General features: G+C 47.0%; 1 protein-coding gene across 1 annotated transcript in view; it reads right to left on the reverse strand.

Moving 5' to 3' along the window:
• The window catches only part of LOC146075794 (venom factor-like), a 186,926-nt gene that overhangs the window by 38,574 nt on the left and 124,121 nt on the right, over positions 1–24,231 (reverse strand). Inside the window, exons 26-31 of the mRNA XM_083185393.1 lie at positions 23,324–23,483; positions 20,245–20,343; positions 18,912–19,062; positions 14,848–15,011; positions 6,281–6,439; positions 2,234–2,293 (exon numbers count right to left, since the gene is read on the reverse strand). Of these exons, the coding sequence (XP_083041519.1) occupies positions 2,234–2,293; positions 6,281–6,439; positions 14,848–15,011; positions 18,912–19,062; positions 20,245–20,343; positions 23,324–23,483 (793 nt within the window). The remainder of the gene's footprint in view (positions 1–2,233; positions 2,294–6,280; positions 6,440–14,847; positions 15,012–18,911; positions 19,063–20,244; positions 20,344–23,323; positions 23,484–24,231) is intronic.

A 24,231-nucleotide genomic window follows, 5' to 3' on the forward strand; every position in this document is an offset into this window, starting at 1 on the left:
CAGGTATGGAGGCGGGGGCGCCGAAAATTTTTTGGCGGGGGGGCGCAAATTATATAGTTACGCCACTGAGGATAATGGAATGGTCCTTATCTTCATCAATAACTCATTACCCATGGTGCTCAAAGGTCCATGTCATCGCCCATCCTACCATTGGTCCCGCACTATTACATTGGAACAGACTGCGCAAGTTCCCATATATATCTTCTTATATATATATAGTTTCTCTCCTCTGACACCACTGTTCCATAACTCTGACTTTCCTCCAGGCACGTCTGGTCAAGACTTTGACTCATGGAAGCTGAAAGGGGTGGCATGTGTCGGCCAGCTAGTGAGCGGTGGAGGGATCGTCCCTTTCCCTGCCTTGCAGTTGAAATGGGACCTCCCACCATCGGAGATATGGAAATATCTTCAATTGAAGCATTTTGTCATGGGACATAGTTTTCTCAGACCCCTAACCTATTTTCGAGGGCATGTGCCTAGTTCCTTCCCATCCACTGGTCTTCCTCTCACACTGATTCCTGATTGAAAATAAGTCCCTGGACCTCCCTAAATATTCTAGGGATTGGGGACGGGACTTAAAGCTTGATTTAACAGAGAAGGACTGGGAAAAGATTTTTCAGGCCACTTTTGTTAGTTCGATAAGTTACTCAGTGGTTGAGATGCAGTTTAAGGTTTTATCACGCTGGTACAGGTGCCCCTTGACACTTGCTAGAATATTTCTGGGTGCGCCAGACACCTGTTGGCATTGTAACGATGAAATGGGTTCCCCTTTAAATATTTGGTGGGAATGTCTTTCACTTAATATTGGGCTCTAAAGCAGAAAGCAGATGGAGATTTACGACTGCTTGGTTTCCCTGGCTCAATTTCAAGTGCTCTCCAACATACCTGGTGTACATAACTTAAGAAGGAGTCCTATATTGCTGGTCTGGAAATCCCAGAGGAAAGGTAACAAGTGTGGACCAGAAAGGAACGCCAGACTGCCCACAATGTTACTGACAAATTGAATAATAAGAGAAATAATACCAGGGCATCAATGTGGAGCACTTAATGGTAGTACCAGAACCGGGACTGCATACAAGCCGGAATCCAAGGAATAGATCGAGCAAACTGAGCAGGAGAAACAGGAGCCAAGAGGGAGGAAGGTCACTGCCACAAAACGAAAGCTATCACCCACGGGGCTGTTCTGGACTGAAACACTTAAAAGTTTACCAATCACATAAGGAGAATCCACCTAGCCCCCCGGACCTAATGTTGACAGCTGCGGGAAGGCTCACCTGCCCGGCGTCTCCCGTTGCTCCGGCAATCACCGGGGGAAGTGATCACCCGGCCAGGTGCTCCTGGCCGGAAGTGCTACTCAACGTCCCTGGTTGACAAGCAACTCGCCCCAGGGACACGAATGCCAGGAGATAGAAGTGCTGAGCGGTCTGTCAGATCGAACGGTGGACCTGCCGGGGACACTTTCAGCACGGCTAACATCAGGACTCAAGCAGGGAAAAAACACTTTGGGGGTTATTCTAGTTCACTCTTAAAAGCACAGTCACTCTCCAATGCAGTGGTCCCCAACCCTGGTCCTCAAGAACCCCCAACAGTGCATATTTTGCAGGTCTCCAGACAGAATCACAAGTGGTATAATTAGCTCCACCTGTGGATCTTTTCAAACGTGACTGAATAATGAATGCACCTGCCGGTTGACCTGGAAAACATGCACTGTTGGGGGTACTTGAGGACCAGGGTTGGGAACCACTGCTCTAATGGACAAAACCATGTACACTGCAGGTGGGGCAGATGTAACATGTGCAGAGAGAGTTAGATTTGGGTGTTTTATTGTTTCTGTGCTGGGTAACTGCTGGCTGCTTGATTTTTACACTGCAATATAGATATCAGTTTGAAGTAAAACCCCACCCAAATCTAACTCTATCTGCAAATGTTACATCTGCCCCACCTGCAATCCACATGGTCCATTATAGAATGATTGTACCTTTATGAGTGAACCAACATAACCCCTGGAATCCGAGTAAACTGCAGGGTCATTTTTGTTCCTGTGTGCAACCCAACTTTGGGAGTTTTCATGCAAACTACTCCTTTAGTTGCAAGGTTAAATCTATCTGTTGGGAAGTACAATGTAAGTTATTGCTTTTTTTTTTATTTTGTCCATAATCCATAATTTTAACAAAATGCAATTTATAAAACCAAAAAATAAACAAGATGGTTATAAAGCCTGAATGACACTTACCCTCAAAGTGCCTTGTCCCTTCCCTTGTGCAGTAACTACAAAGTCTTGATTGATTTTAGTCTGTAAAGAGATACAACATGAAACCATTTCCAGCAAGTCGAGTGTCACATTCTCCTCTATGAATACATTGTACAGTCACCCCTACTAGTGTACACAGGGGGGTCTGAGTATCCAGTGTCACATTCTCCTCTGTGGGTACATTGTACAGTCACCCCCACTAGCGCACTCAGGGGGGGTCTGAGTATCCAGTGTCACATTCTCCTCTGTGAGTACATTGTACAGTCACCCCCACTAGTGCACACAGGGGGGGTTGAGTACCCAGTGTCACATTCTCCTCTATGAGTACATTGTACAGTCACTCCCACTAGCACACACAGGGGGGGGGGGGGTCTGAGTACCCAGTGTCACATTCTCCTCTGTGAGTACATTGTACAGTCACCCCCACTAGTGCACACAGGGGGGGGGGGGTCTGAGTACCCAGTGTCACATTCTCCTCTGTGAGTACATTGTACAGTCACTCCCACTAGCACACACAGGAGGGGGGGGGGGGTCTGAGTACCCAGTGTCACATTCTCCTCTGTGAGTACATTGTACAGTCACCCCCACTAGTGCACACAGGGGGGGTCTGAGTACCCAGTGTCACATTCTCCTCTGTGAGTACATTGTACAGTCACCCCCACTAGAGCACACAGGGGGGGGGGGGTCTGAGTACCCAGTGTCACATTCTCCTCTGTGAGTACATTGTACAGTCACCCCCAGTAGCGCACGCAGGGGGGGTTGAGTACCCAGTGTCACATTCTCCTCTATGAGTACATTGTACAGTCACTCCCACTAGCACACACAGGGGGGGTGTCTGAGTACCCAGTGTCACATTCTCCTCTGTGAGTACTTTGTACAGTCACTCCCACTAGCACACACAGGGGGGGGGGGGGGTCTGAGTACCCAGTGTCACATTCTCCTCTGTGAGTACATTGTACAGTCACCCCCACTAGTGCACACAGGGGGGGTCTGAGTACCCAGTGTCACATTTTCCTCTGTGAGTACATTGTACAGTCACCCCCACTAGTGCACACAGGGGGGGGGGGGGTCTGAGTACCCAGTGTCACATTCTCCTCTGTGAGTACATTGTACAGTCACCCCCACTAGCGCACACAGGGGGGGTTGAGTACCCAGTGTCACATTCTCCTCTATGAGTACATTGTACAGTCACTCCCACTAGCACACACAGGGGGGGGGGGGGGGTCTGAGTACCCAGTGTCACATTCTCCTCTGTGAGTACATTGTACAGTCACCCCCACTAGTGCACACAGGGGGGGGGGGGTCTGAGTACCCAGTGTCACATTCTCCTCTGTGAGTACGTTGTACAGTCACCCCACTAGCGCACACAGGGGGGGGGGGGGGGGTCTGAGTACCCAGTGTCACATTCTCCTCTGTGAGTACATTGTACAGTCACCCCCACTAGCGCACACAGGGGGGTCTGAGTACCCAGTGTCACATTCTCCTCTGTGAGTACATTGTACAGTCACCCCCACTAGTTCACAGGGGGGGCTGAGTACCCAGTGTCACATTCCCCTCTATGAGTACATTGTACAGTTACTCCCACTAGCGCACAAGGGAGGGGGGGGGGGTCTGAGTACCCAGTGTCACATTCTCCTCTGTGAGTACATTGTACAGTCACCCCACTAGCGCACACAGGGGGGGGGTCTGAGTACCCAGTGTCACATTCTCCTCTGTGAGTACATTGTACAGTCACCCTCACTAGCGCACACAGGGGGGGTCTGATTACCCAGTGTCACATTCTCCTCTAAGAATACATTGTACAGTCACCCCTACTAGTGTACACAGGGGGGTCTGATTACCCAGTGTCACATTCTCCTCTGTGAGTACATTGTACAGTCACCCCCACTAGTGCACACAGGGGGGGTTGAGTACCCAGTGTCACATTCTCCTCTATGAGTACATTGTACAGTCACTCCCACTAGCACACACAGGGGGGGGGGGGGGGTCTGAGTACCCAGTGTCACATTCTCCTCTGTGAGTACATTGTACAGTCACCCCCACTAGTGCACACAGGGGGGGTCTGAGTATCCAGTGTCACAATCTCCTCTGTGAGTACATTGTACAGTCACCCCCACTAGTGCACAGGGGGGGCTGAGTACCCAGTGTCACATTCTCCTCTATGAGTACATTGTACAGTTACTCCCACTAGCGCACAAGGGAGGGGGGGGGGTCTGAGTACCCAGTGTCACATTCTCCTCTGTGAGTACATTGTACAGTCACCCCACTAGCGCACACAGGGGGGGGGGGGTCTGAGTACCCAGTGTCACATTCTCCTCTGTGAGTACATTGTACAGTCACCCCACTAGTGCACACAGGGGGGAAGGGGGGTCTGAGTACCCAGTGTCACATTCTCCTCTGTGAGTACATTGTACAGTCACCCTCACTAGCGCACACAGGGGGGTCTGAGTACCCAGTGTCACATTCTCCTCTGTGAGTACATTGTACAGTCACCCCCACTAGCGCACACAGGGGAGGTCTGAGTACCCAGTGTCACATTCTCCTCTGTGAGTACATTGTACAGTCACCTACACTAGCGCACACAGGGGGGGCTGAGTACCCAGTGTCACATTCTCCTCTGTGAGTACATTGTACAGTCACCCCCACTAGTGCACACAGTGGGGGGGGGGGGGGGGGGGGGGCTGAGTACCCAGTGTCACATTCTCCTCTGTGAGTACATTGTACAGTCACCCCCACTAGTGCACACAGGGGGGTCTGAGTATCCAGTGTCACATTCTCCTCTGAGTACATTGTACAGTCACCCCCACTAGCGCACACAGGGGGGGTCTGAGTACCCAGTGTCACATTCTCCTCTGTGAGTACATTGTACAGTCACCTACACTAGCGCACACAGGGGGGGCTGAGTACCCAGTGTCACATTCTCCTCTGTGAGTACATTGTACAGTCACCCCCACTAGTGCACACAGGGGGGGGGGGGGGGGGGGCTGAGTACCCAGTGTCACATTCTCCTCTGTGAGTACATTGTACAGTCACCCCCACTAGTGCACACAGGGGGGTCTGAGTATCCAGTGTCACATTCTCCTCTGTGATTACATTGTACAGTCACCCCCACTAGTGCACACAGGGGGGGCTGAGTACCCAGTGTCACATTCTCCTCTATGAGTACATTGTACAGTCACTCCCACTAGCGCACAAGGGGGGGGGTCTGAGTACACAGTGTCACATTCTCCTCTGTGAGTACACTGTACAGTCACCCCCACTAGTGCACACAGGGGGGTCTGAGTATCCAGTGTCACATTCTCCTCTGTGATTACATTGTACAGTCACCCCCACTAGTGCACACAGGGGGGGCTGAGTACCCAGTGTCACATTCTCCTCTATGAGTACATTGTACAGTCACTCCCACTAGCGCACAAGGGGGGGCGGGGTCTGAGTACACAGTGTCACATTCTCCTCTGTGAGTACATTGTACAGTCACCTCCACTAGCGCACACAGGGGGGGTCTGAGTACCCAGTGTCACATTCTCCTCTGTGAGTACATTGTACAGTCACCCACACTAGCGCACACCGGGGGGGTCTGAGTACCTTGTGTCACATTCTCCTCTGTGAGTACACTGTACAGTCACCCCCACTAGTGCACACAGGGGGGTCTGAGTACCCAGTGTCACATTCTCCTCTGTGAGTACATTGTACAGTCACCCCCACTAGTGCACACAGGGGGGTCTTAGTACCCAGTGTCACATTCTCCTCTGTGAGTACATTGTACAGTCACCCCCACTAGTGCATACAGGGGGGTCTGAGTACCCAGTGTCACATTCTCCTCTGTGAGTACATTGTACAGTCACCCCCACTAGTGCACACAGGGGGGCTGAGTACCCAGTGTCACATTCTCCTCTATGAGTACATTGTACAGTCACCCCCACTAGTGCACACAGGGTGTGTGTGTGTTCTTAGTACCCAGTGCCGCATTCTCCTATGTGTGTAAATTGCAGAAATTCACCCACCCACTCATACCAAGCAAGTTCTCACCTGGTCCGAGCGTGCCAACAAGGCATTTTTGAGATTGATGCGATGAGTTGTACTTTCTGATCTACCAGGGAGCTTAAAGTTGACATCCATATCCAAATCTTTGACAGTTGGGACATCTATCTGATACTGGGCAAGAGCCTGGAACACCATGATAGTAGCCTAGAACACATAGATGTACAGTAGGTTTTTACTTAACTGAAAACAGCTTTTGTTGTAATTATTATTATTATTATTATTATTATCATCATCACTACTACTACATACTATGCTTTATTGTAAAAATTAAATACTGTAATGTATACCGAGATTTATTTCTTGCCCAAGGTTTGGCTGTTGCAGTTAAAATGATATAGTCCTGTGTTGTCTCCTTGACTGTGCTTTTTACACCATTTCTTATAGTACATGATGTCTCCAGTTCTATTCGTTCCAGGGTCTCCTCATGGAGATTAATGTGTATATGTTATAGAAAACACATTATCTTAACAAACATTGATAGCTATGGTATCTCACCAATGTTTTAGGTGTCAGCTGTGGGGTATTTATAATGGGTGCAATGTGCACTGTGCACACAGGCCCCTGAGTCCCAGGGGGCCCACATCGCACACACTGCATCCATTATTTTAATACTTACCCTCCGGAGTTCCGCTATGAAAGCAGCAGCACCGGGCTGACCTCCATTTTTCTGGCGGTCTGCGTATGCACCATAGAGTCTGAGTGCTGTAGTGCTCAGATTCTATTGCACTGAATGGTGGCAGAGAGGATGGGGCCTGGCTGGAGGGTGCTGCACATGGGCCTCCTCCTCTCTTAATGCCTCCCTGGGTGTCAGTGACTATTAATGGAATCTATTTAATGAAGACCAGCACGTGATACTGATGATATTGGCCATGGCCTCATCATTTTAAGAACTGAAGTGACCCAAGAACTTTCTCTGACTAATGTCATACATTTGCAGGTGATCTCTCTGCCTTACCCAGCTCTACTTCATCATCCTGGGTACACAGCCCTCCACCACTTTCCAGAGGTCACCCACCTCACCCTCTTCCTCCTCCTCTAGCTTCACCATAGGGTTGCTTGGAGGATCAGGACCTACAAACCTCCTGGAAAGGGCATCGGCATTGAGGTGCTGTTCCCCCTGAAGATGCCGCAACTCAAACGTAAATGGCTGCAAGGCCAAAGACCAATGGGTCACACAAGCATTCACCTCTTTGTTCATATGCATCCATTGTAAGGGCGCATGGTCTGAAAAAACTTTTGTCCCAACAAATAATATTTTAGGATTCAACTGCCCACTTAATTGTTAAGCCCTCCTACTCTACAGTTGAGTACTTGTGCTCTCTGGGCAGTAATTTACAGCTAAAGTAGAGGATGGCTTTCTCATCTCCATCGTCCTTCTAGATTTGTGTGTATAATGTATCAAGAAACTCATGGACACCTGTGCAGCTTCAATCAGGTGCGTCTTTATTCTAGCTCCGGCTAACACTGACTGCCTGGCCAGCCGTGTGACCGGAAGTGATGTCACAACCTGGGTACTACAAAGACCAGATGCATCTACATCCCCCTTTTAACTGAGAGGACACAACATGCATGGATATAACAATTTCAACAACAATAAAGATAAAGATGAAGGAAAAAGACTACATAGTAAAGTCTTGGAACTTGGGATTGGGCTTGGACACCCGACCGGACCTAGTGATGGTGTGCTGTGAACCCATGGGATTGTCCTGAACAATTTGGGAGGGCTCTGCCACCGGTAAGGACTCTGGGATGGGATCGTCCACATGATGTGAATCACCACTAGCATTGGTTGCAGCAGTGGCAGTAACTGATGGACCCGAGTGTGCAGAGTCCTCTTCAGCTGTACTCAGCAGGTGCCGGCGGTTGCGCTCATACAAGGCATCATCAGACTGCACCACATAACTGTTAGGACGCTCTGCTGGACGCTGCACCACTGCTGTTCTGTCAAAGCCATGCTCAGTCTGTATGCGAACCGGTTGGCCTGGAGAAAGTGGTGGCAGGCAATGTGCAGATCTGTTGTAGGATGCCTTGGAGCCTGCTCTGCGTCACTTGAACCTGCTCTGCAATCACTCACTTGGGATTCCACTCTGGGCCGCAGGAGCTGCTTTGCCATGGGGAACACCGTACGGGTGCGCCATGCCAACAAACACTGTGCAGGGGAGGCGAACCCATCTCTGGGTGTATTTCTCAGGTTAAGCAGGGCTAGGTATATGTCTGAGCCATCTCGTGCACACTTCTCCATCAAGTGCTTTGCTGAGCGAAATGCCCGCTCCGCCAAGCCGTTGGATTGTGGATAGTGAGGACTGCTGGTGATATGCTGAAAGTCCCAAGTATTGGCAAACTTTGCGAACTCTCTGCTCTTGAATTGCATGGCATTATCAGTGATGAGCTGCTGCGGGGTGCCATGTGCTGCAAAGTGCCTTTTTAGTTTTGATATTACCATCAGGCTTGTGGTGGTGGTGAGGTAGTTAATTTTGAACCAGCCTGAGTAAGGGTCCACAAGCACCATGTACTCCTTCCCCCCTCCATTCAAACAGGTCAGCCGCCAGGATGGATCAAGGGAGGTCCGGGATGTCGTGGAGCAGCATGGGCTCCCGTGGCTGATGAGGACGCAGGGCACTGCAGGGGGCACAAAGAGACACGGACCGTTCAATGTCACCATACATAGAGGGTCAGAATGCAGTTTCTCGGTCTCTGCGCTTGGTGGACTCCAGGCCTGCATGGCCCTGGTGCAACTGCTGGGCGTATGAGGACTGTAGAGAGCTTATCTGTGCTGGTGGCTGCATGCAGCTCCTCCATCCGTTTAGTGGGAAGGACTTCTACAGCCATGACCTCGAACTCGTCCTCAGGGCTGCCCAAGTCTGTGGAAAGCAGGAATGCCCTGGACAATGCGTCAGCAACATACATTTCTTTACCTGGCTTGTAAATAATGTCCAAATTGTACCTTTGGAGCTTAAGCATCATGCTCTGTATGCGGGATGAGGCAGAGTGTATGGGTTTCTTCAGGATGGTGATTAGGGGTTGATGATCTGTTTCAATCACGACAGGACAGCCATAGATGAAGTCATGAAAATGTTTGCAAGCAAAGACAAGTGCCAGCAGTTCTTTTTCAAATTGTGCATATCTTGTCTCTGTGTCAGTGAGGGCCCTGGATGCAAATGCCACCGGTTTGCGGTGCTGGAGGCAAACAGCCCCGAGGCCATTTTGTGAAGCATCAGCAGCAAGGACAACAGGATCATGCATGTTGAAGTACTGTAAGACTGGCGGGTGTGTGAGCATGGTCTTTAGTTGGTTGACAGCAACTGTGTGTGTGTCCAACCAACACCATTCAAAGTCCTGATGCAGTAACTGCCGCAAAGGTGCAGTGGTATTGCTGTACTGTGGAAGAAACTTGGACAGGTAGTTGGTCATCCCCAGGAAGCGCTACCAATTTGTCTGCTGGGAGGGGCATTTGCATGACGGCAGAGACCTTGTTTGGGTCTGGCAGGACGCCCTTGTTGGTGAGGATGTGGCCCACGTATGCCAACTCCGTGACTCTGAACCTGCACTTGTCAGGGTTGAGCTTGAGGTTGAGGGCGCGAGCCTGTTGGAGTACCTGGTGGAGGCGTTGATCATGCTACTCCCTGGTGTGGCCCCAGACGAGGATGTCGTCAACGATGATGTCACAGCGAACAGTTGCTCCATGCATCGCTGGAAAACTTCGCTGCCCATGGTGATGCCATAGGGAATGCGGAGGAAGACGTAGCGCCCAATGGGGGTCATGAAGGCAGTAAGCAAAGAAGAGGCTCTGTCCAGAGGGATCTGCCAAAACCCACACTTGGCATCCAGGGTGCTAAAGACGGTTGCACCTGGCATGTCGGCAATCACCTGCTCGATTGCGGAGCGGGTGGTAGGGGGGTAAAAGTGCCTTGTTTAGGTGTACTGGGTCAATGCATAACCGTACAGTCCCATCTTTTTTAGCAGCTGCTACCATTTTAGACACCCATTGTGTTGCTTCTTCAATTGGTGCAATGACACCTACCTGCGTCATTCTGTGTAGTTCTTGAATGATTTTGTCCTTCATTGCAATGGGGACTCTGCGGGGAGCACAAACAGTGGGGGCAATAGAGTCATCCAGCCTCATATGATATGTGATGGGCAGCTTTCCTAGTATGCTGTTATCAAATAAGTCTTGGAAGTCTTTCATTTCTGGGACAGTCATTTGAATATCGTGTACATCAGACCCCAGTTTCAACAGGCCCAGTTTCTTGCTGTCCAGGAGGCCAAGCAATGATTTAACTTGTTGGTCCACAATGTGGAAAAGCAATTCAGCACGGTTGAACTGTATTTTTGTGGTGCCAAGTGTGGTGATGACCTGGCCTCCATATGCTATTAGGTTGATTTTGTCCTGTGGGTTGATCTGTGCAGCAGGGTCTAGCTCGCGTAGTTGTCTGCATGACATGACGTTGCACTTGGCCCCTGAGTCTATCTTGATTGTGGCCACTCTGCTGGTGTGTTTGGTCTTGAGCTTTATAAATATTTCACCCCTCTCAGTCTGTAACAGTGTCGATCACACTGATGTTGTGCGGGCTGTGCTGTGCACCAGGTCTGTGTCTACCTGGCTGACCTGCCTGGGTGTGCGGCTGTATCAGGGTTCTGGCTGCTGCTTTGGGGTTGTCTGGTCTTTGGAGCGACAGCACCTGGCGAAGTGGTTCCATTTGCCACATGCATTGCAGCGTTTATCATATGCGGGGCAGTTCTGCTTGCCTGGGGGGTGCTGTGCTGCGCAATTCCTACATGAGGGTGAGCGGGGTGTGGTGGCCGCCATGACACATACTTCCGTGTCCTTCTTTAACTCCCTTGTGCCCTTTTCTGCCTGCTCATGGAGCATACATATGCTTATGGCGGTTTCTACTGTGAGGCCCTTCTCGCTTAGCAGCTGTGCACGTACCTTATTGTTTCTAATGCCACACACGATTCTGTCATGGATGAGTTCATCTGTGAGTGTCCCAAAGTTGCACCTCTTTGTCAGTAGTTTTAGTGTGGAGGCGTATGATTTCACTGTATCGTCACCCTTTTGTCTTGTGCTGTTGAAGATATGCCTGTCCATAATGATGTTCTTTACCGGCATGCAGATCTCCTCAAACTTAGCAAGTAGGACCTCAGGATCCTCTCTGCTCTCTGTATCCACGTAGATGAATGCCTCTGATTTGTCCCCGGCATCTGTGCCCGCGAGGTTCAGCAGCGTGTATGCCTGTACCTTCTTTGACTTGTCTGATAAGCCCGCAATGCAGTACACGTGCCACTCTCTCCAGTTGTCAGCGATGTGTGTGTATCAAGAAACTCACAGACACCTGTGCAGCTTCAATCATGTGCGTCTTTATTCCTGCTCCGGCCAATACTGACTGCCCGGCCAGCCGTGTGACCGGAAGTGATGTCACAACCTGGGTACTACAAAGACCAAGATGCATCAGATGCATCTACAGTCCTCTTTGGAAAAGAGCGCTCCTAATCCTGTCCCAGAGGCATCTGTCTGTAACACAAATAGCTTTTTAAAGTCAGGAACTTGCGAGACAGGCTCTGTCTTAATTCCAAGCCAAGCAGTTTCCACTGGTCTAGACCATGTTATCTTCTCTGGTGACTGTTTTTTTTTTAAGACATATGGTTAGTGAAGACGCTCTAGTGGCAAAATCGTGAATGAACCTGCGATAATATCCCACCAGACCAAGAAATGTCCTAAGTTGTGACTTACAGTTGGATTTAGACCAAGTGAGGACAGATTCTACGGGTTGCGATCATTTGGTCTACAGCAAGTTGGTCGACAAACATTAGGTCGACACCACTAGGTCGACATGGGGAAAGGTCGATATAGTTCTAGGTCGGCATGAGTCTAGGCCGACATGGGTTTAGGTCGACAGGTCATTAGGTCGACAGTGTCTAGGTCAGTGGTTGCCTAGGCGTAGAATCTCTTCCACCTCTTGCTTTACTGCTGCCCACTTTGCCTCGGGTATGTGATATGGCCTTTTTTAATGGCCACCGAGGGTGGAGTCACAACATCATGTGGGTGTGTCCTTCCCAGAATGGCAGAAAACACAACATGGTACTGGGCCACCAAATGACTTCAATGGGTACCTGGCATTCTGGAACTTTTTTTGCTAACAATGAGGGCTGACTGGAACTTCCTTTTAAGGTTTTAACAGGCTTATATTATTATTATTATTATCCTTTATTTATATGGCGCCACAAGGGTTCCACAGCGGACAGTTATAGAGTACACATAATCAAACAGGAAAACAGTGACTTACAGTTGAAGAAAATACAGGACAAATACAGGGTAAATGATCATAGGAACATCAGCTGATTGCTGCAACATAAGTATCCAGGTGGCAGCACACAGCGTGCTTTGGTGCAGTCGAAGACTACTGAAGTAAGAAAGGATAACACATGAGGTAGGAGGTCCCTGTTCGTAAGAGCTCACATTCTAAAGAGGAGGGGCAGACAGACAGGGGTGACACCGGGGACTAGATAGGGCGAGAAACAGAAGGTTAGAAGGACAGTTTGCTGGGTTTAGTGAAGAAGTGGGAGCCCGTTTGAAGTTCTGTATAGAAGTGGAGAGTATGAGGGGGACAGGTAGAGAATTCCAGAGTAAGGGAGCAGGTAGATTTGGATCTCTCTTCTTCTATCCTCTTGTCGTACCTTGTAATTGACCAGTCCTACTGCCTCTATGATCTCATAAGGCATTGAACATACGTCTTAGTCTCTGTAGTGGGCACAAACACTAGCACCTTGTCTCCCAGTTTAAAGGACCGGTTGACTGCGGCCATGTCATAACTCTGTTTATCATGTTGTGAATCTGCCTTAGATGGTCGTACAGTTGGGACACAAACTGAACGATGTTCGGGTCCTGACAATGTTGGTTTTGGGTTTCCCCCATTTCTTTTAATAGATCCAGAATCTATCTGGGCTGTCTTCCATAAAGGATCTCAAAGGGACTTAACCCTGTAGAGGATTGGGGTACCAGTCTCTGGCCGCAAACATTAAATAAGGTAGGAAAAATCCCAGTCTAATTGTCTTAGTTTCTCTTGAGACACTGACCTCTTAATCATTTGATTAAAGCTTTCTACCAGGCCATCTGTTTGCGGGTGTTACACTGAGCTGGTAATCCAGTCTATCTTTAGCAACCGGCACAAGTCCTTTATACGTTTGGAAACCTCCTTCTGTATTCCCATGCGGGTATACAGGATTAGTGGCTCTCTGCCAATGGCTCCAGATTTCATATTACGCAGGGGTATAGCTTCTGGGTATATGGTGGCATAATGCACTAGCACTAGTATGTATTGGTGCCCTCAAGCAGATTTTTCCACTGGCCCTATCAGATCCGTATCAATCCGCTCAAAGGCACAGAAAAAATAAGGAGGCGTACCAGTGAACTCTGACCATGGGGCCATCTTCTGGCACACTGGCCATTCCTGACAGTACCTCCCGACTAAGGCATAAAGGCCTGGCCAAAAGATCCTTAACTGTATGCGTTGGGGTGTTTTCTCCTCACCCAAATGGCCACCCCATAAATGTGCAGCTTCCAATACCAACTGCTCAAGTTTTCCAGGAACTAACAACTGATCTACCCTTTTCCCCTGTAAAGTAGCAACACGATGCAGCAAGTCATTTTTCAATAAAGAAATGTGGCAAACCCTCTAATAGCAAAGCAGCAATCACCCGGCCATCAACTACTTTTACAGTCTCAAAGGCGTGTAGAAGATTTCTGTCATCGGGTTGGTCTCACCCAAAGTCCTGCAATGCTATCCTCTCACCAACCGGGTTCCATTGGGCCTCCGATTCGGTTCCCTTGGGTGATGCAGTAGCTGCAGTAGCTCTCCCAGATGCCAAGCTTTAGGAGTGAGGACACTGGCCCTGACAGATTGCTCAGCACACGGCGCTGACACATCATTGTGTGCTGAGCGATCTCCAGGACTGAAGATGGAATCTGGCTATGGGCAACCAATCAGATTATAGTTCTTATCTTCTAGAAGGTGCTAAATAAAGTAGAAGCTGATTGGTTGCTCTGGGCCACATCCCATCTTCAACATATTTCCCATCTTAGCAACTTTACCCCAAGGTGCTGATCCCGATATGACAGCATAAGTTCAGCATAGAGAACTTTTCATCCAAACCTCACTTCAAATGTTATTGGGAATATCTCTGAAAACCTTTGCTGATGTCCATGATTTGTCAGTGAGGCACTCAGGATTATCTTGAGCGATGTTTTAATTAACAATGATCATGGGACTATATACTAACCTTTGAAGAGAGATAAAGTAGATGGTGATAAAATGCCAACCAGCTCTTGACTTTCATTTTTCAAACTCAGCCTGTGACATGGCAGTTAGCTGCTGATTGGCTGATACGTTGTCTCCATTCACTTTTGTCTCTCCATGGCTTAGTACATAGTACCCAAAGTTGTTTAGTGGACCAATCGATGCTGATGTGCTCCTTACTCAGCCATTCATACACAGTTGAACTGTTTACATTTGTAAAAGTTGTCACTGAGTTAATGGAGGAGTCACAGTACATACTTGTGTTGATCCCCAAACTTCTCCACGGAATTGCTGCTCTGTGATCCATCTAACTGCCGGTCTAGTCTCCTCAAATTTATTTAGTTTGAGTAGCGCGAGGATTGCATAGGATGTAGCCTCCAGGGATAAGTAGTGGGAGCTTGGCTCTACCCAGTGACTGTTACCTAGAAAGAGATTTCAGGGCAAATACACAATCAGTACATTACAAATAATGTTACACTGTTTGGCTGATAAATACTGTGGGCTATATTCAATGATTTTTGCGAGCTGTGACAGTGAGCAGTGCTGACTGCTTGCTGTCACAGCTTGCACAGTCAGTATTCAACTGACCCCCTGCACGCGCCGTTTCCCCGTCGCTAAGTTTTTGCAGCGATGGGGAAACGGCATGTGCGGCAACAAAAAACAGCAGAACATTGAATAGGATGAGCAGCCAGTGCTGGAATTAAACGTTGAGGGTCGCTTGTTTTCAGTGATCCCCACCGTTTAACCCCCTTGCCGGCCGCGTTGAATTCGGGCCTGCAGCAGAAGATTCTTTATGCAAATACAGTCACAATTACATAAAGAATATAGGCATGCTGTATATTATATTATCTGTAGAAACTGCTTGTGAATCTGCATAATAGTATAATATGCATTTAATGTCTAAAAATTGTACTGTATATAAGCTATTTTTATAGCTCAAAATATATTTTTCATTTTTAAGGTTAGACATTATTCATGTTTATTTGTTACAAATGTGCTGTACTTGTGTGCAGGTACTTGATTTTAAAAACATTGCTGAATACTTCCGCCCTAAACAAACCAGTTCTCATTATGGGGCTGCAAGCAGCTGATCATGCAATCCAAGTTGAATCAGGCCCCATGTCCGATTTTATATAGCTGTTTTGTGTCTTACGTTCAAACTTGGTTCCCATCAGCCAAGTTGTGTGTTTAACATAGTGAAAACACCTGCATCTGGCTTTTTTTACCAGCATCTCGTAGTTATTAGCTGAAAGCTTGCAAATTTTAGCGAGCTTGTCTGTTATGAGATTGTCCGATTTTGTAAAGTTTCCAATTTTGGCGAAAAAAAATCAGACATTTCATAAAATCAGACTAAAATCATCTGCTATTACATCCCAGAAAATAGTTTTGAAAATCAAACAGAAAAATCAAATTGGTTGTAGTGGGCAATTGATAATCAGCTAGATGAGATTGGTCCAATAGTCCTCATGATCTTCCGATATTCATCCACCAGCCCTCCACCATCTGCACGAGATAAATCTCCTAAAAGTAGCATTGTTTGATGTGCCCTTGAAGATAAAGCTTTTACCTATCCTAAGCTTAACCTATTCTTGCTCGAGTTCCAGATGGCTGGTAGACAATCTCTAGTCAGACAGTGAATTAGTTAGACTTTGACAAAAGTTAGACATGCATTAGTTAGACTTTGATAAAAGTTAAGGCCCCCATACACTATGCGATTTTGGGACGATTTCATCCGATTTCGGCACTTCGTGCCGATAATCGGATGAAATCGGCCCAAAATCGTAGGTATGTGACATTTGATCCGATCCGATGCGCGGTCCCGTGCGCATCGGACCGGATCAGGGAGGTCGGACGGTCTGTACATACGATCACGTCCGACCTCCCTGTATGCATATGCCTGCCACCTGACAGGCATATGCATACAGACACCGGGGGAGTAGTGGGGGCGGCCAGCGGCAGCGGTGGTGGGGGCGGCCAGCGGCAGCAGTGGTGGGGGCGGCCAGCGGCGGTGGGGACGGGCGGCGTTTGCGGTGAGCGCAGTGTACTTACACATAGCAGCAGCGGCGGGGACGGGACGCGCAGTGGCCAGAGAGCTCTCAGCCAATCAGAGAGCGGCCGGTCATTTGACAAGTATTTTAAAAATATAATAGCCGCCACTGCGCGTCCCGTCCCCGCCGCTGCTGCTATGTGTAAGTACACTTCGCTCACCGCAAACGCCGCCCGTCCCCGCCGCCGCTGCCCGCCCCCACTACCGCCGCTGGCCGCCCCGACCACCGCTGCCCGTCCCCACTACTGCCGCTGCCCGCCCCCACTACTGCTCACCGCCCTGCAGCTCCCCGGGTTTTTTTTTACATGGGATAAATCGCATGCGATTTATCCCATGTAAAAAATGGCACATCAAGTGCCAAATTGTATGTGAGCCTCCCGGGGAGCTGCCGGGCGGCTCGCAGGTAAATTGGGTCCGACTTGTCCCTAGGACAAGTCGGCCTAATGTATGGGGGCCTTTAGACATGCATTAGTCAGACATTGACAAAAGTTAGACATGCATTAGTTAGACTTTGACAAAAGTTAGACATGAATTAGTTAGACTTTGATAAAAGTTAGACATGCATTAGTTAGACTTTGACAAAAGTTAGACATGCATTAGTTAGACTTTGACAAAAGTTAGACATTAATTAATTAGACTTTGACAAAAGTTACACATGCATTAGTTAGACATTGATAGAAGTTAGACATGCATTAGTTAGACTTTGACAAAAGTTACACATGCATTAGTTAGACTTTGACAAAAGTTACACATGCATTAGTTAGACTTTGATGTATCCGATGTAGCGGGATTTGTGTGCGACGGCACCTATTAATGTGCAATTTGTCAATTCCTGCATATCTGTGATTCTAACCAGCTTGGCAATTCCCCACTAATACTCATTCTGACCACTTCTCAAACAGTGATTTCCCCCTGCATATTTCAAATGACCCTATGGAGGATTTTTTCTAACGTGCTATACTAGATTGATACTGTTATGCTACAATTGCATTTTATGTGTATGTTTTGTTTTTAATTCTATTATTATACAGTATGTTACTCTTTATAAACTTTACAACTACTGTATACAGTGTGTCCAGTGTCCATTCTATTCAGCAAGGAATTTACACATATCCACTTAGCAGCGCATGGTGTTCAATTTCTTCAATTTTTTTTCCAAACCTTTTGTGTGAGTCCCAGCAGACCCACCAGCAGCAGTGGATATTTTATTCATACAAGAAAAAAAATTATTTTCATTTATTTCTCTATTATAACAATATTTAAGCGCTGGAATTTGCAGGTTGGGAGGTGGTAAATGTAACTACCCCCACCCTACATACCCTTGTTCTAGGTATTATTAATATACCTGTACATGCAGTCATCGGCTTCCCTGTGGCCTATGTGTGATATATAAGGTACTGCATGTGCCATTACTATACCTGTACATGCAGACAGCACCTTCCCTGTGCCCCATATGTGATGTACGGTACTGCAGGTGCCATTACTATACCTGTACATGCAGACAGCAGCTTCCCTGTACCTTATGTGTGATGTACGGTATTGCAGGTGCCATTACTATACCTGTACATGCAGACAGCAGCTTCCCTGTGCCCTATGTGTGATGTACGGTACTGCAGGTGCCATTACTATACCTGTACATGCAGACAGCACCTTCCCTGTGCCTTATGTGTGATATACGGTACTGCAGGTACCATTACTACAGTATACCTGTATATGCAGACAGCAGCTTTCCTGTATCCTCTGTGTGATGTACAGTACTGCAAGTGCCATAAATATACCTGAACATGCAGACAGCAGCCCCCCTGTATCCTATGTGTGTTGTATGGTACTGCAGGTGACATTATTATACCTGTAGATGCAGACATCAGCTTCCCTGTGCCCTATGTGTGATGTACGGTACTGCAGGTACCATTACTATACCTGTATATGCAGACAGCAGCTTTCTTGTATCCTCTGTGTGATGTACAGTACAGCAAGTGCCATAAATATACCTGAACATGCAGACAGCAGCTCCCCTGTATCCTATGTGTGATGTACAGTACTGCAGGTGACATTACTATACCTGTAGATACAGACATCAGCTTCCCTGTATCCTATGTGTGATGTACAGTACTGCAGGTGCCATTACTATACCTGTAGATGCAGACAGCAGCTTCCCTGCGCCCTATGTGTGATGTACGGTACTGCAGGTGACATTACTATACCTGTAGATGCAGACAGCAGCTTCCCTGCATTCTATGTGTGATGTACGGTACTGCAGGTGACATTACTATACCTGTAGATGCAGACATCAGCTTCCCTGTGTCCTGCAGCTTTCCGGCTCTGGCCAGTGCATATGAAGTAATTGCAACAGAATACGGTTTGTTTAGAGATTGATAGTGGTCTCTTATATAAGATATTGCGCTGTCAATGCTTCCACGTAGATTCTGAGGTGAAAAAATATAAATAATTTCAAATCAATATTATTATAATAATAATAATTTAATAATAATTATAATAATAATAATAATAATAATTATAATAATAATAATAATAATAGCATTAGTAAGCCTTTTAGTACGTGTTTGTAGGGTACAGAAGAGCCCATGATGAAGCAGAATTCAATACAGCATCATTATTTCCATTTTCAGACTTTCATGTTGGTGCGCGAGTAAGATCAGATATGCACATGGTTATTTTGATAATTAAAAGGGTGATTCAACATCATTCGGGCCCCAGCGTATTTGCGCCGGGGATAAATGGTGCAGCTATGGGCATGCATATGTGCAGGGCCGCTTTGCGAACGCCTTCGGCAAATATCACAGCTGGCATTCACACGGGTAGGGGAGGTAAGGGTGGTGGATAGCGACTGGAGCAGTGGAATGCCCAGCGGTTTATTCGGTGGACTCCAACAGAAATAAAAGTCAGTTTAGACTGAATTTTATTATACGAAGGGGAGAGAAATCATTTATGGTCAGCGACCATGGAAAATTTCTCATGTTCTCAGAAACATCCCCTCGCATGTTACCAAGGGGATGTGGGCTGCGCTGGAGGTGGGGGTGGGCATTAAGCGGGACAGCTTGCAGCAGTAACCTGTTCGCTAAGCAACGGACGACAATTGCTAAGTGCACCTCTCCACTGTCAGTTATCTGTTTTCAGATCGACTTCTCCTAACTACCTCTGTCCCTTCCTCCACCTCTTTCCTCCCTAATACCTGTAGCAACATTCATGAACTTAGCTTGAGAGCTCTTTGTTACTCAGTCCCACTGTCCTTTATTTACTTTTCAAAATATTCAATGAGTGGGGGTGTTTGATTGGAATGTAACAGGTTATGAGTGTGAATCCTGTGAATGGCACATTATACAAAACAGTAAATATCATTCAGTTCAAATGGCCACAATCATAATGTTGTGGCTCATGGGTGTACAACGTGGCATTATGTTGCATTGTCAATGTGGACTGTATTATAAATACTGTAAACTTGATGCTTCATTTATTCTTTCTGATGGACTGGGCACACAACCACAGACTAAAGCTAATAGAGAAGGTAGAAACAGAAGAGGTGAACACAAAGTGTCCCTTAAATAGGATAGTAAACTGTTCAGGTGAAAACTGATCCAGGTACTTACAGCAATGTGGCCGCAGAGTTCCTCACTTTCCAGCATAGCGATGAGGACGAAGGCTGTGAGAGTAGAGTCCAACTCAACCTCTCCCTTTGTTATACCGCCCTGTGCAACAAAAGCAGAGAACATACATTTGTCTTTGTACAAGTAATACTTGGAGATATGAGATTGTATGACATACATACAGGGCCATCTTCAGTCTGCAGTCCTAGGCCCAGACAGAAGGAAGGACCAGGACTAGGGGGACTGCTTCATTTGCACTTTGCACTTTATCTGAATGTATGACCTGACAAAAAGCCCGCAGAGGGCTTGAAACGTTGTCATGTATTTCTACATAATGTTTTGAACAATACAACATCACTTGAAAGAAATCCGTTAAGTGCCGCCTCCTATCTCATGCATTCACTGATAAGGTGTGTACGGGAGAACAATTGTATACATTTCTATTGGATGGCACCTCAGTGATTAATTCATATATCTGGAGTGCCAAACAAAGTCTCCACAATATATATATTGTGGAGACTTTGTTTCGTCCTGGTGACGAAACGCGCAGGGGCGTGGCCTGGCGTTGATCGTGTGCAGTGAATGTAACCGCTCTGGCAAGTACTGTGTGATACAGTTTAAACATCCATGCTGTTAACATCTGCGATTGTGTGAACCGCTATTTGGGGTACGTTCTACCCATTCACCTTTTATCCAGTGTGGATACAATAAAAAAGTTTTTATCAAGTGATTCTGCACTATGGAGCGCTTCTTTGCTTTGTTGTTCTATATATATATATATATATATATATATATATATATATATATATATATATATATATATATATATATATATATATATATACAGTATATATATATATATATAGAGAGAGAGAGAGAGAGATTTGGTGTGCAGATCTCTTTTACAAGTTCTTATATGTAAGAACTTGACCACGGCACTCCACTGAATTCATATATATATATATAGAAAGTGTTGTATGGTCGGCACTCCAACAGAAGCAGTACATCAGCCGGTACGGTGCCCTCCAAGCTTTGCAGCAATAGTATACACAGGGTCGGCGGCGGCACTCACCATCTCAACAGTAACTGACTCAAAGAGCTCAGAATTGGTTCATGACGTTTCGGAATTTATTTCCGTCTTCAGATAAAAAAATGAATATGTGAGCTATAATTGTTTTCCCTGGCCTAGCCTGCAGATGTACACCGCTCTGAGCAGCCTGTTGCTGGGCCTCCCCCTCCTCAGAGTGTACCGGAGCCTGAGCAGGTAGCTTGAGGAGGGCTGCCCAGGCGAGAGGCAGAAGAGGGCCGGGCACAGCTGTCAGGAGATTCCGGGGATGTGGTGATGGAGCTAGGCCGATACCTGGTGTCAGACAGCCTGGGAGTGTGGGTGAGTGCTGTGAACCTGTTACCTCTGTCATACTGTATGTGACATTGTTACCCAGTGCTCAGGCAGGTACACCTTATTTTAAATGAATTAATTGTCTCTGCCAACACCACCTCTCCAGGAAGAGAGTTCCACAATTTTACTGCCCTGACCGTAAAAAAAAGTTTTATTTCTTTTAAGGGTACAAAATCTTCTCTCCTCTAGTCTAAACTCATGACATCGTGTCTTAGAGTCCTTTCTCAAAGCAAAAAGGGTGCCTGACAATTTATTATATTGGCCCCTGATATATTTGTACGTTAAGCATATCTCCCCTTCAAGTCTCTTTTCTAGCATAAACAATCCCATTTTTACAATCTTCAGATTTTCCAACCCTTTTATTAGCTTCGTTGCTCTTCTTTGGACTTTTTCTAGTTCAATTATGTCTTTTTTTTTGTAGTGCAGGGCCCAGAATTGTACTCCATATTCTAGGTGCGGTCTGACCAATGCTTTATAAAGCGGTATAATTACATTTGCGTCCCTACTCTCCATACCTCTTCTTATACAGGCTATAGTATCTTATTTGCCTTGTTAGTTGCTACGGGACACGGAGAACTACACCCCAGTTTGTTGTCTATTTGAACTCCTAGATCCTTTCCACTTCTGATTTACCCAATGCCTCCCCGCTTAGGTTATACCTAGCACACTGGCTATGTCTCCCAAGATGCATAATATTGCATTTATTCACATTGAACCTCATTTTCCAATTTTTGGAGACATCACTGAGTATGCCCACCCCAATATCATTAATGAATAAGTTAAATAAAAAAAGGCCCAAACACTGAACCCTGTGGCACTCCACGTAGTACAGGTATCATATTAGAAACTGCCCCTCGCTGTTCTCTATCCCGTAGCCAGTTTCCTACCCATCTACAAATCTTTACCCTCAAGGCCCAGTTCCTCCAATGTATTTATCAACCTCTTATGTGATACAGTATCAAAAGCCTCAGCAAAATCCAGAAAGACCACGTCTACAGCATTTCCCCTGTCTAGATTGCTGCTAACTTCCTCATAAAAGCGTATTAGATTTGGCACGAGCGGTTGTTTACAAACTAAAAAAACCATTATACTGAGCAGTTCTAAATGTTTTTGGATCCCATCCCTTGAATTTACCCACTATTGATGGATTATGTTGAGTTTATTAGAGTTATTTTGAGTAACATTGTGTAGTAACAAATTCCATGGTAGCACTCTTACTATTTTAGCATGAGGCAGTGCAGTAACCCCCCTCCCCCGGTCCCCCGCCATTAGAGCTAATTTGATCAAGATGCTCATATTCTTTAGACTGTTGTACCTATCGCGTGTGTTTACTACTGTGCTTATGAAAATGTACGTTGAATCGATTCATATACACTTTTGATATTTTATTTGGCATGGTGAGGGGCCTCAAAATGTCAGCCTTCACGACAGGTGTATTATTTATATGGCATAGGGCTTAAATGCCATGCAGTCCAAGGGCATAGGAGGCGTGCCATATGTTAGAGGTTAGAAAGAGAGGCAACTAGAGTTGCAGGGGGTAGGAGGCTGGAAAGACAGTAGGCTTCAGAGACATGGGGGGAGGGAGGCTGGAGAGACATTGGCAGAAGGTTGGAGTGAAACTCTGGTACCAAATGCATCTTGTATAAAATAAGTTTCATGTTCCCACAGTGTGCTGGCACCTACCACCATCTCCTGATGATAGACGGGGGCATCTTCCTGGAATAACCCATCCGGCTTTTGCTTGTTCAGTATCAGCCACTTCACAGGATCACAAACTTCATTTCTGTTGACTTCGGTTAGTTTTGAAGCCAAGGCGAACACTTTCACAACGTAAGCCGTGAGCCTGAGGAGGAGACACCACAGTATAAGGAGGAAGCATTGTACTGCCGCTGAGCAGGAGAGGAGACACCACAGTATAAGGAGGAAGCACTGTACTGCCGCTGAGCAGGAGAGGAGACACCACAGTATAAGGAGGAAGCATTGTACTGCCGCTGAGCAGGAGAGGAGACACCACAGTATAAGGAGGAAGCATTGTACTGCTGCTGAGCCTGAGGAGGAGACACCACAGTATAAGGAGGAAGCACTGTACTGCCGCTGAGCAGGAGAGGAGTCACCACAGTATAAGGAGGAAGCACTGTACTGCCGCTGAGCAGGAGAGGAGTCACCACAGTATAAGGAGGAAGCACTGTACTGACACTGAGCAGGAGAGGAGTCACCAAAGTATAAGGAGGAAGCACTGTACTGCCGCTGAGCAGGAGAGGAGTCACCACAGTATAAGGAGGAAGCACTGTACTGCCGCTGAGCAGGAGAGGAGTCACCACAGTATAAGGAGGAAGCACTGTACTGCCGCTGAGCAGGAGAGGAGTCACCACAGCAATGAGGAGGAAGTATTGTACTGCCGCTGAGCAGGAGAGGAGACACCACAGTATAAGGAGGAAGCACTGTACTGCCGATGAGCAGGAGAGGAGTCACCACAGTATAAGGAGGAAGCACTGTACTGACACTGAGCAGGAGAGGAGTCACCACAGTATAAGGAGGAAGCATTGTACTGCCGCTGAGCAGGAGAGGAGTCACCAAAGTATAAGGAGGAA

The sequence above is a fragment of the Crinia signifera genome, chromosome 4 (assembly GCF_055691185.1).
Source record: "Crinia signifera chromosome 4, ASM5569118v1, whole genome shotgun sequence".
In the NCBI taxonomy this organism is placed as follows: Eukaryota; Metazoa; Chordata; class Amphibia; order Anura; family Myobatrachidae; genus Crinia; species Crinia signifera.